Source organism: Gobius niger, assembly GCF_951799975.1.
Source record: "Gobius niger genome assembly, chromosome: 7".
NCBI lineage: Eukaryota > Metazoa > Chordata > Actinopteri > Gobiiformes > Gobiidae > Gobius > Gobius niger.
The window spans coordinates 7,939,905-7,952,882 of NC_136858.1; the positions used below are offsets into that span (position 1 = coordinate 7,939,905).

General features: G+C 47.8%; 1 protein-coding gene across 2 annotated transcripts in view; it reads right to left on the reverse strand.

Annotated features, from left to right (window-relative positions):
- The window catches only part of gfra1a (gdnf family receptor alpha 1a), a 176,434-nt gene that overhangs the window by 11,280 nt on the left and 152,176 nt on the right, over positions 1–12,978 (reverse strand). For both annotated transcript variants that reach the window (XM_079559950.1, XM_079559951.1), the window contains 2 exons: positions 12,540–12,674; positions 2,156–2,337 (listed from right to left, as the gene is read on the reverse strand). In XM_079559950.1, the coding sequence (XP_079416076.1) occupies positions 2,156–2,337; positions 12,540–12,674 (317 nt within the window). The remainder of the gene's footprint in view (positions 1–2,155; positions 2,338–12,539; positions 12,675–12,978) is intronic.

Sequence of the window (12,978 nt, forward strand, 5' to 3'; positions counted from 1 at the left end):
TAAAGGTCCAGCCCACATGGGCCAACACACATGGGGCCCACATGGAAACTGCGGACAAACCCACTTATAACCCAGGTGGGCAAACCCATGCAGAGCTCAGGGTAAACAAGAGGAGCTCAGGGTAAACAGGAGGAGCTCAGGGTAAACAGGAGGAGCTCGGGGTAAACAGGAGGAGCTCGGGGTAAACAGGAGGAGCTCAGGGTAAACAGGAGAAGCTCAGAGTAAACAGGAGGAGCTCAGGGTAAACAGGAGGAGCTCAGAGTAAACAAAAGGAGCTCAGAGTAAACAAGAGGAGCTCAGGGTAAACAAAAGGAGCTCAGAGTAAACAAGAGGAGCTCAGAGTAAACAAAAGGAGCTCAGAGTAAACAAGAGGAGCTCAGAGTAAACAGGAGGAGCTCAGAGTAAACAAGAGGAGCTCAGGGTAAACGGGAGGAGCTCAGAGTAAACAGGAGGAGCACAGGGTAAACAAGAGGAGCTCAGGGTAAACAGGAGGAGCTCAGAGTAAACAGGAGGAGCTCAGAGTAAACAGGAGGAGCTCAGGGTAAACAGGAGGAGCTCAGGGTAAACAGGAGGAGCTCAGAGTAATCAGGAGGAGCTCAGAGTAAACAGGAGGAGCTCAAAGTAAACAGGAGGAGCTCAGGGTAAACAGGAGGAGCTCAGAGTAAACAGGAGGAGCTCAGAGTAAACAGGAGGAGCTCAGGGTAAACAGGAGGAGCTCAGGGTAAACAAGAGGAGCTCAAAGTAAACACTGAGCCAGGGAAGATTCCGATTTTCTGTCCTCATTTTGCAATCTTGCAAACTATTCTGTCTCTCCCTCTCTCTACCCCCCATCTGTGTCTTTCTGTATTCCCACATTGTTGCTGTCTCTCTCTATGCTTCACCTCTCTCTCCCTCCCTCTCTCTCTCTCTCCCTCACTCTCTCTGTCTTTCTCGCTCTCTCCTCCTCCCCTCCCTCTCTTGTTTATGAATACAGTTGACTCACGCAGACAGGAAGTGCCCTGGACAAATATGGAAATGGCTCATGCTAATGTGACTTTTGAGACCAGAATGTAATGGGCAAATGCCACACTCTTGAGGCACCACAGTGTCTCAACAGCACTTTTCTTAAGCTAAATGCTGTTTTTAGAATACTTTTAATGATGAGGTTTGGCAGAACGGTTGATATGAGATTCCATGAATAAAGGCACTCTCTCTCCCTTCTATTGTCCCACTAATTGACCAACCATGTCTCGGCCCTGATGGAGATATTTTCTCTGACAAATCAATCATTCTCCCTTCAGCGCATCACTGATGACTCTACCTGCCAAGATTTAGGCAACGTTTATTCATTCCATTAAACTCTCCTCTTTTCCCCAGGACAGTCAGAATGCTGGGGAGTTGTGGGCTAAATTCCGCAGTGTGTGAAGTGGTTGAGTGGTACAGTGGTTGAGAGGATAAAGCTCTGTGTGTTCTGTGTCTCAGCCGCAGACTAATGAGGACCAGGCAGAGGCCAGAGAGCTAGAGAGAGATCCTCAGGCGTTCAGGCATAACAGAAAGGATTCACCATGTTTAACTTGTAGTTATGTTTTTTTTTTTTCATTTACATTAGAAAAGAAAAAGCAATTTTGTGACTTTAGATCTGGCTGGGCCTCAGGTAACATAATTACTATTGCCCTATACGAACGAGGACAAGTTATTAACGCAGCCGCTAACAGCTTTCAAATGACAAAAGCTTTCTATTCCTGATCTAATGTGTGTCTTAAAGGGCCGGCCTGGAGAATAGTTGGAGACTTGCTACTGCTGGTCATAGAGATGTCAAAAACACTCGACATACAGGAAAAGTTATTTCTAATGACAATGAACAAAGTCTAACATGGCAGGTGACCCAGTCAGTGGGACATGTTCCATAGCTTGAGAAACACTGCACTAGAAAAATGAAAACTGCAGCACTTCACCAGCTGGTCACAGGACCTCACCTCCACCACTGCTCGAGTCCTTAAACATCTTCTGAAATGCATAGCATCCTTGCATTATGTTATCAGCTCATATACATTAGTTGTGGGTGGCTATTGGGCTTTTCAACAGAAGGTCCAAGAAAAACATGTATGGAAAAAGTCAGTGATTCTGTCAAAAACTGAGCTTAATCTGCTCTGCTCGAATGGTTTGTCTGACTGACCTGTAGGTTTCCACAGAAGGGGTAAATGCCCGGGTCCGAGATGTGGTTGTCCAGGCTGTTAGGGTTGGGGTTGCGAGTTCGACTCCGGTAGGGTGGGGTGGTGGAGGTGGTCGTCTGAACTGGGGAAATGGGCTGCCACACCGCCACGTCAGTGCCGTTACCGAATGCTTGGATGGCATTACCTGCACAGGACACAGCAAAAGTACATATGAAGTTACATGTTACATGAGAGTAACTGCAGAAAACTGACAGACACAGGGAGAAGACGTCAGGGCAGACGCAGGGAGAACGGTCTGCGCAGACACAGGGAGAAGACGTCAGGGCAGATGCAGGAAGAATGTGTCTGCGCAGACACAGGGAGAAGATGCTAGGGCAGGGAGAACGTGTCTGCGCAGACACAGGGAGATGCAGGGAGAATGTGTCTGCGCAGACACAGGGAGAAGACATTAGGGCAGACGCAGGGAGAATGTGTCTGCACAGACACAGGGAGAAGACGTTAGGGCAGACACAGGGAGAATGTGTCTGCGCAGGCAGAACCCGTCTGCGCAGACACAGGGAGAAGATATTAGGGCAGACGCAGGGAGAATGTGTCTGCACAGACACAGGGAGAAGACGTTAGGGCAGACACAGGGAGAATGTGTCTGCGCAGGCAGAACCCGTCTGCGCAGACACAGGGAGAAGACATTAGGGCAGACGCAGGGAGAATGTGTCTGCACAGACACAGGGAGAAGACGTTAGCGTAGACGCAGGGAGAATGTGTCTGCGCAGACACAAGGAGAAGACGTTAGGGCAGACACAGGGAGACTGTGTCTGCGCAGGCAGAACCCGTCTGTGCAGACACAGGGAGAAGACAAATGACAAAATGACAATACTGAATAGCAGCATGTACAGAGAAGACAACAGTGGGCCGAGGACGGAGCCTTGGGGCACACCAGTGGTCAGAGGGACAGTGGAGAATGACAGGTCATTCATCATGACCCTCAAGTTTCTGTCACTCAAACATGACTGAAACCACTGCAGACCGATGTCACTGAGGCGAGTGATGAGGACAGAATGGTTGACAGTATCAAAAGTTGCTGTCAAATCCAATATCACCAACAACATAGGCTTCTTTGAGACCAGAGAAAGCAGAATGTCATATTGCACCTTTAAAAGAGCAGACTCAGTACTGTGCCGCGACCTGAACCCAGATGGATTTTTTTCTCCCCAAAACCTACAAAACCAGCAGTGCATGGGGAGAGTCTGGTTTTGCACAGATACACTGACTAGTGACAGGAAGTACTTTCTACGCAAACACAGTTAGAAGAGTCTGCGAAGACACAAGGGGAATGCATTTGCGCAGACGCAGGGAGAACCGTCTGCATGGACACATGTTCTCTTCACATAGACCCCGCTCAGGACTCAAACTGAGGACCTTCAGCACTGCTACCCACATGGTTAAAAAAAACAACATACAATTGCGTGGGATCAATCTTTTGGTCGCAGATGCTCATATTTTCACATAACTGAGTCAAACGTTCAGCAGTATGGCTTAATCATGGCTAATGTTCATTCATTCCTATATTTAGTACAGACACATAAGGTCCATAAAGATTTTAAAGAAAATGTCAAAAGTGAGCTAGCATTTAAAACCTTATTTTCCTGGAGCATTAATTGTTACATTATACTAAGTACATAAAGCACAGTGTGACATTTCTGTGCTTCAGACGGTATTTGCATTAGTGCTGCAGGAAGTAGCACTGACATTTAACTCTGTTATCATCTACACTACAGGACACCCCATTCACGTCTCTTCAATCAATTGCATTTGATTATGTTTCCATTTTGTATAAAGTAACATATAAAGTTTAGTTGGTGCAGACGGTTCCCTACAGCACAAACACTTGTCTCTCGAGGCCGATATGAATGTAACCTTCACATGTGTAAACAGCCTGATGTTATTAGCAGCGTCTACATATTCAAGTGTTTCAAGGACATCAATGACCAAACCTAATGCCAAACGAGTTCATGGGGAAATACTGACTAAGCAACATATATATTATTGTCTAAAACAGTGTTTTTTAACCACTGTGCCGTGGCACACTAGTGTGCCGTGAGATTTTGTATGGTGTGCCTTGGAAAATTATCCAATTTCACCTAGTTGTTTTTTGAAAACAAATTAATTGTTTTCCGCAAATAATGTACCGTTTTCGAGTGTCTGTGCTGTCTAGAGCAGTGGTTTTCAACCTTTTTTGAGCCAAGGCACAGTTTTTTCATTGAAAAATCACGAGGCACACCATCAGCAGACAATATAAAAAAAATGTAACCCTGTAGCCTATATTCAGTCGTTCACATCAAAGTGTCTTGAATAGGAACACTGTATAGTTTCGCTAGCCACAATGCCACAGTCACCGCCACCTACCGCATCCATGCATCACTAATTCTCTTGTTTCAAAGAAATTAGCGACCTAATATGGAGTATTTATTACATGGTTTCTCTACTCTAGACAGCACAGACACTCGAAAACGGTACATTATTTGCGGAAAACAATTAATTTGTTTTCAAAAAGCAGCTAGGTGAAATTGGATAATTTTCCAAGGCACACCATACAATATCTCACGGCACACTAGTGTGCCACGGCACAGTGGTTGAAAAACACTGGTCTAGAGTAGAGTAACCATGTAATAAATACTCCATATTAGGTCGCTAATTTCTTTGAAACAAGAGAATTAGTGATGCATGGATGCGGCAGGTGGCGGTGACTGTGGCATTGTGGTTAGCGAAACTATACAGTGTTCCTATTCAAGACACTTTGATGTGAACGACTGAATATAGGCTACAGGGCTAGATTTTTTTAAATTGTCTGCTGGTGGTGTGCCTCGTGATTTTTTCAATGAAAAAAATGTGCCTTGGCTCAAAAAAGGTTGAAAAACACTGGTCTAAAATATTGCTCTGTCTGCCATAAGAACTTTATGCAGTAGAAGCAGCAATAAGAAAATCAAGGTGATTTGTCAGGACCAAAGTCATTCAAAGAGCTTTACAGAACAGAAATGTTTTAAAAGTAGGCTAAAGAGAATATACTTCAGACCGCACGGTTCTCAAGCTGCAGGGGTGTCTGCTTTACATGAAAAGTCTATGGTGGACGCGTTTATAGGAGTGTCTGAGGCGCTGCGTTCTGAAGCTTTTCACACACTGGATGCTGCACGTGTTGGGATTTCAAGCTGCTCCCACGCGTACAGCGCCTCCAAAGCAGCGGCCGCTAGAGTAGGGATTGCTGAACTTTTTGGGGAAAGTTCAGCAGTCGCAGATGTGAATAGATGCACAGAGCATTCCCATCGGAGAAAGCTAATGCTAATAGCTCCGATCGATCTCGGCCGTGTCTTTGTAGAACCCGTCAGCACTCTACTGCTGTCATAATTTACTAGTTACTATACTGAGAGCATCCAGAGGAAACCTGGGAATCAAACTCAGCCTGACTGGAGGCTGTGAGGAAACATTCACCACTGCACACACTTTAGTCAGGTGAACCTCTGCTGTGCAACTTAAAATAAAAACATAACAGATGGAAGTGTCGCTCACGCCTGTAAATGTGAACAAGTCAATGAGAAAATTGGTCTACTTGGATTGATCTGCGCAGCCCCATCATTTCCAGCTCCATACTCCCATTCACATATTGTATCACTTACCCCTCACTATATTTTGACGTGTAGAGATTTGTTTGCTCTCTTCTGAACTGATGGGGCGTTCCCTCTAATTATCTCCCATGACTATGACAAAGGCACTTCTGAGGGCCCCAACAGAAGCCATCCTCTCATCTCTCCCTCCGCCTCGGCCACTTTCTCTCCAGTCATGACCCCTTAGCGCCAGAGTGTCAAACGCTGCACACTTGTCAACTCCACTTACTGCTGAGCCAGCCTAATGAGGGAGCGAGCGAGGGAGCGGGAGGAGGAGTGTAAGAGAGACTGGAGAGGGGCGAGAGAATACCGAACGCTCCGATAGGCAAAGGACAGAGGCAGCATAACTGACACTAATGGGCAGTGGTCAGAGAGGACGGTGACCGTGGTGGGCAGAGCTGGGATCTTTAGGACAAGTACTGTGACCTACGCAAACTTTCACTCAAAAAGTGGATTTCAAACGCCCGCAGACTTGCATTATTTTTTGGTTTGGGTTGAGAAAATTGGAAGTACTAAAAACCTCATCAAAATCATGGGGTCGTCCTCCAAACGTTGCCATATCTGATTTGTAGAAAGCTCCTTTGAGAAATCCACATGTAGAAGTGCCATGTAGCAGATCCGGTAACCGAGCAGATCACTCCGCCGCTGCGTAGCTTACAACCAGGAAGCTGATGCTGCTCAATTATAAGCTCTTTTAAATGCAAAATGGTTATATTTCAAAAATTATTCATTTATATGGGTAGTCTGGTGTTATAAGTGATTTCCTCAGGTGCACTGTGTGGGTCAGACTGTTTGTAATGCAGGCTACTAGTTACCACAGACATGCGCTAGCGTCTCTCCAAAGTCCAAAGTTCTGCTGCTCAATGAGACAAGGCCTTTGAAGAGTTTTTTTGTTTTGTTTTCGAGGCCCTTCAGACTGATGGTTATTGGGCTGCAGTCGGCTCCAGTAACGGCTTCATTTGGGTCCAGGATCCTCCAGCCAGCCAATCAGATCCTCCGGCTCAGAGCTGGCGACATTATATGGGTCTTCCACTTGACTGTTTTGTTCCATAACCCTCAGGATCTACTAAGACATTCATAATAACTGTCCCACCTCAGAGCGATGGTGCGCTGCGAGAGCCACTGACACCGGCTTTTTAAAGGCATGTGATCAGCTGCATAAACGCATTATTTCAGTTTAATTGTTGTTTTCAATAAAACTTTCAATCAATTGATTGGGTGATAGTGATCAAGTTAAAATGATGACCAAATACTCAACAAAAGAAGAAGCACAATATAGGCACAGAGAGTGGATCATTTCTTCTGATGTAAAGTAGATATTAGTCAATATATTCCCTTTGTGTGATTAAGAACATGTACGTCAGTATTTTTATTTTACTTTAGTATATTTACAAAAAAGTCATGCATTTTGGCCCATTTAAAGGCTTACTTACATGTGCCCTGTACAGGCACTGCCGCCTGCTTCACATCACGTGACCTTCTCCAGGAGTACTTTTACTCATGTAATGAAAGGAATAACTTCTACTCAGAGGTAAACCGACTTTTAAGTAAGTCTTGCTCGAGTAAATACATTGGCTACACTCTACTGCTGTGGTTTCACTGGATAAAGACAAACGAAGGCATATGATGAGACCTTTAAACTGCGTAGACTTTAGTGTCACACAGTGATATGAAGCCTCACTAATGAATTGGCCAGAAAACCATTATTTCAATTTGAAAATGGCTCAAATCACCTTTCTCTCCTTTTTAAAAAGCAATTGAGGCTGCCATTGTCTCCACTCCGCTGCACTCTTTCCCAGAACGTGGGCTGCTTTGTGCTCTTTGGGTTTAAAATAGCAGCTTTCTGTCAATGAAGCGAGTGCCGAGTCGGGTTACATGCGTTTTCACGCGGCGCTGCAAAGTGCTTCTCTAATGGAGTGCGGGGCGAACAATGAGAGCAGAGCCGGTACATTTGGTGTGATGGACTGAGGAAGTGTAGACAGGCAAAACAAAGGAGGTCCGTGCACCGGCACTGTGGAACGGGCCGCAAAAGAGTGGAGGAAAAGGGCAATTCATGGAATTAAACACTCAGTATTTTAGTGAACAGAAGCCCCTATTCTAAACTAACTCTGATTATGTTTTTTACGCAAATTCACACAATTCCAAAAAGGACTATTTGGCTTTTGAGTCTCCAGTGACACCTATAGTGTTCATAGGCCAAGTGTCAGACGCCATCATTAAATTCTAGTTTCCTTATACAGTACATGTCGACGCACGACACATGGAAACATACAGTTTTCCAACAGCGGTCAATGTTGAGATTGTTAGCTAGATTTCTCCCAAAACATCTTAGAAAATAGAAAATAAACCAAACACTCCCTTTAAGAAGCTTATTTAATCAAATGTTGGCAAGTTTGCTATCCATGTGTAGCAGGAAAGGCAACCGTGATCACGCTGTAATCCAAATATGGTCATTTCCTTTATGGGAGTCAGTAGTGGCTAAAGACGGGAGATATATGCACAGGGCGCATGTGCAGACGTTACAGAAAGTCTGTCCCTAAATGAGCTTTTCTTTCGACTCTTTCAACAAAATCTGCAGTGGATGTAACAATATTTGGTAGGTTTGTTCAGAAGAATTTTGTAATATCTCAATCCTGCCAGATTTATTGAGTTCACCCCCAAAAAACATTGACTTAGATTTTTTACATAAAAAGTAGTTTATTCCAAAACTAAACAAGATCCCAAATCCCTTTGAGCAAATCTCTGAACAGTGATATACAGTATAACACAAAATGAGTTGTATTTGGGACACAGAATTCTACATGTCATGGACAGGATATATGGGTTAAGGCATTGGTTCTCAACCTTTTGGAGCCGCGACCCCCATTATAACTGTTAAAGGGGTTCGTGACCCCCCGCCCGGGTCACACTGTGAGAAATCGGAACATTAGCCTACATAATTCTTTAAAAACAAAGAAAAAACAAATAAAATTCATCAAATTATGAACATATAATGGCACACACATGCCACAATAAAATATTATAATACACACTAAAAAAGTATGTATGTTTTATCTACATGATCTGGCGACCCCCCCAAATTTGTCTCGCGACCCCCTTGGGGGTCCCGACCCCCAGGTTGAGAACCACTGGGTTAAGGGACCCCTAAAGATAAATTCAGGTGGTTGTCAGATCATATTGGAATATATAGGAAAACATTCCCTGTGGGGGTTAGAAACACCAGCAGGTGTTTAAACAGCCACATCACAGCAATAACAGCAGCTTTTTATCATCTGAAAAACATGGCTAAGATCAGAGGAATAGTGTCAAAACCAGACTTAGAGAGACTTATCCATGCATTTGTCTCCAGCAGGTTAGACTACTGTAACGGCCTGCTCACTGTTAGAGCTGCAGAACATCCAGAACCAGGACATACGACCATATTAGTCCAGTCTCCGGTCTCTGCACTGGCTTCCTGTCCCTCAGAGAATAGAATATAAAAACGCTCTGCTTGCTACAAGTCTTTTCATGGTTTAGCACCGAAGTCCATCTCTGACATGTTACAGCCGTCTGAACCATCTCGGGCCCTGAGAACCTCAGGGAGGGGTCTCCTGGTGGTTCCCAGTGTCAATAATAAACACGGTGAGGCTAAAGATAAAATCTGGAACAGTCTTCATGAGGATGTGAGACAGGCCTCGACTCTGACGATATTCAAATCCAGGCTGAAAACTGTTCTTTTTGCCCATGAATATGACACTGAAAGTATTTTACCTGCGCTCTTGCCTTTTACTGTGATTCATTTGATGTTGATGTTTTAATGATTTATCAGTTTTCTTGTATTTTTATGCAACTGTGATGTAACTTACAATTGCCTTGTGTATGAATTGTGCTCTACAAATAAACTTGCCTTGCCTTGTACTGGGGGCCTGAGAAAACGTAATCTGTTTTGTATCCAATTGGTCACACACACGTATGTTATGACAACAGATTTAGACCAATACTTCATGTCTCATTTATGACACAGCAGCGCGAACGAAGCTGAACAGGTCATTTGAACCTGACAAAAGAAAACCTGGGAAAAGTGACAAAAGCAGTGTTCAGCATCATAACCACTCCAAACCTTGGTCAAAAAGTCAACTTTCCTTATAGTGAGTGGCACATTCAGCCTGTAGTGGTGCACTAGGGCACGGCTCTTTTTACCTCTAATGTCTCACGCGTACGATCACACACATGGAGGGCGAGAGCAGGTTGTCTTCAGATGCACAGAGACGTATGACGATAGGCGAGAGGAGGCGAGAGGAGAGAGGAGGCGAGAGGAGGAGAGAGGAGGAGAGAGGAGGTGAGAGGAGGAGAGAGGAGGAGAGAGGAGGGGAGGAGGAGGCGAGAGGAGGAGAGGAGGAGAGGAGGAGGCGAGAGGAGAGAGGAGGAGAGAGGAGGCGAGAGGAGGAGAAAGGAGGAGAGGAGGAGGTGAGAGGAGGAGAGAGGAGGAGGCGAGAGGAGGAGAGAGGAGGCGAGAGGAGGAGAGAGGAGGAGAGAGGAGGAGAGAGGAGGTGAGAGGAGGAGAGAGGAGGCGAGAGGAGGTGAGAGGAGGCGAGAGGAGGAGAGAGGAGGAGAGAGGAGGTGAGAGGAGGAGAGAGGAGGAGAGAGGAGGTGAGAGGAGGTGAGAGGAGGAGAGAGGAGGTGAGAGGAGGAGAGAGGAGGTGAGAGGAGGTGAGAGGAGGAGAGAGGAGGTGAGAGGAGGAGAGAGGAGGAGAGAGGAGGCAAGAGGAGAAGAGAGGAACAGAGAGGAGGCGAGAGGACGCGAGAGGAGGCGAGAGGAGGAGAGAGGAGGTGAGAGGAGGAGAGAGGAGGAGAGAGGAGGTGAGAGGAGGAGAGAGGAGGCGAGATGAGGAGAGAGGAGGTGAGAGGAGGCGAGAGGAGGAGAGAGGAGGAGGTGAGAGGAGGTGAGAGGAGGCGAGAGGAGGAGAGAGGAGGAGAGAGGAGGAGAGAGGAGGTGAGAGGAGGAGAGAGGAGGCGAGATGAGGAGAGAGGAGGTGAGAGGAGGCGAGAGGAGGAGAGAGGAGGAGAGAGGAGGTGAGAGGAGGAGAGAGGAGGAGAGAGGAGGAGAGGAGGTGAGAGGAGGAGAGAGGAGGAGAGAGGAGGCGAGAGGAGGAGAGAGGAGGCGAGAGGAGGAGAGAGGAGGCGAGAGGAGGTGAGAGGAGGAGAGAGGAAGCGAGAGGAGGAGAGAGGAGGTGAGAGGAAGCGAGAGGAGGAGAGAGGAGGAGAGAGGAGGAGAGAGGAGTAGAGAGGAGGAGAGAGGAGGCGAGAGGAGGAGATAGGAGGCGGGAGGAGGCGGGAGTAGGAGAGAGGAGGAGAGAGGAGGTGAGAGGAGGAGAGAGGAGGCGAGATGAGGAGAGAGGAGGTGAGAGGAGGCGAGAGGAGGAGAGAGGAGGTGAGAGGAGGAGAAAGGAGGAGAGAGGAGGTGAGAGGAGGAGAGAGGAGGTGAGAGGAGGAGAGAGGAGGAGAGGAGGTGAGAGGAGGAGAGAGGAGGCGAGAGGAGGAGAGAGGAGGCGAGAGGAGGAGAGAGGAGGCGAGAGGAGGAGAGAGGAGGCGAGAGGAGGTGAGAAGAGGAGAGAGGAAGCGAGAGGAGGAGAGAGGAGGTGAGAGGAAGCGAGAGGAGGAGAGAGGACGAGAGAGGAGGAGAGAGGAGTAGAGAGGAGGAGAGAGGAGGCGAGAGGAGGAGATAGGAGGCGGGAGGAGGCGGGAGTAGGAGAGAGGAGGAGAGAGGAGGAGACAGGAGGCGGGAGGAGGAGAGAGGAGGCGGGAGTAGGAGAGAGGAGGAGAGAGGAGGCGAGAGGAGGAGAGAGGAGGTGAGAGGAGGAGAGAGGAGGCGAGATGAGGAGAGAGGAGGTGAGAGGAGGCGAGAGGAGGAGAGAGGAGGAGAGAGGAGGTGAGAGGAGGAGAGAGGAGGAGAGAGGAGGAGAGGAGGTGAGAGGAGGAGAGAGGAGGAGAGAGGAGGCGAGAGGAGGAGAGAGGAGGCGAGAGGAGGAGAGAGGAGGCGAGAGGAGGTGAGAGGAGGAGAGAGGAAGCGAGAGGAGGAGAGAGGAGGTGAGAGGAAGCGAGAGGAGGAGAGAGGAGGAGAGAGGAGGAGAGAGGAGTAGAGAGGAGGAGAGAGGAGGCGAGAGGAGGAGATAGGAGGCGGGAGGAGGCGGGAGTAGGAGAGAGGAGGAGAGAGGAGGTGAGAGGAGGAGAGAGGAGGCGAGATGAGGAGAGAGGAGGTGAGAGGAGGCGAGAGGAGGAGAGAGGAGGTGAGAGGAGGAGAAAGGAGGAGAGAGGAGGTGAGAGGAGGAGAGAGGAGGTGAGAGGAGGAGAGAGGAGGAGAGGAGGTGAGAGGAGGAGAGAGGAGGCGAGAGGAGGAGAGAGGAGGCGAGAGGAGGAGAGAGGAGGCGAGAGGAGGTGAGAAGAGGAGAGAGGAAGCGAGAGGAGGAGAGAGGAGGTGAGAGGAAGCGAGAGGAGGAGAGAGGACGAGAGAGGAGGAGAGAGGAGTAGAGAGGAGGAGAGAGGAGGCGAGAGGAGGAGATAGGAGGCGGGAGGAGGCGGGAGTAGGAGAGAGGAGGAGAGAGGAGGAGACAGGAGGCGGGAGGAGGAGAGAGGAGGCGGGAGTAGGAGAGAGGAGGAGAGAGGAGGCGAGAGGAGGCGAGAGGAAGAGAGAGAAGGAGAAAGGAGGAGAGAGGACACAGAGACACCTGCTGCAGGCGTATCAAGGACTTACGCAGACAGGTGTTTTCAGTGAAGAACTCGGTGAACTTGTCACACTCGTCCTTGTTGTTGCCGCTGTTGCTGCAGTTACAGTATGGAGACACGCTGATCTTTGGGGAGCGCAGGTAGTTCGGAGTCATCACTGTACCTGTGGGCAGAGGAGAGAGAGAAGTTACCAAAGAGCAAAGACATGAGGGTGGTAGAAACACGAGTGTGCAGTGTTCTCCACCGTGCATGATTCAAAGACAGAATGGCAGCTGCGAGTTCAGGCTCCAGACGCTTAGCTGTGTTTATGTCCATGGAAAAGTGCAGGGATAGTAAAATGCAGTCCTGCTCGTGCCTGGGCTCTGCTGCTTTAGCTCTGGTGGTGCCGATGTTCACACTCTGTTTATAACAGAAGCGGAACAGCTATTTTCAACACAACAGATAGAGTTCTTTATATTTAAATATAT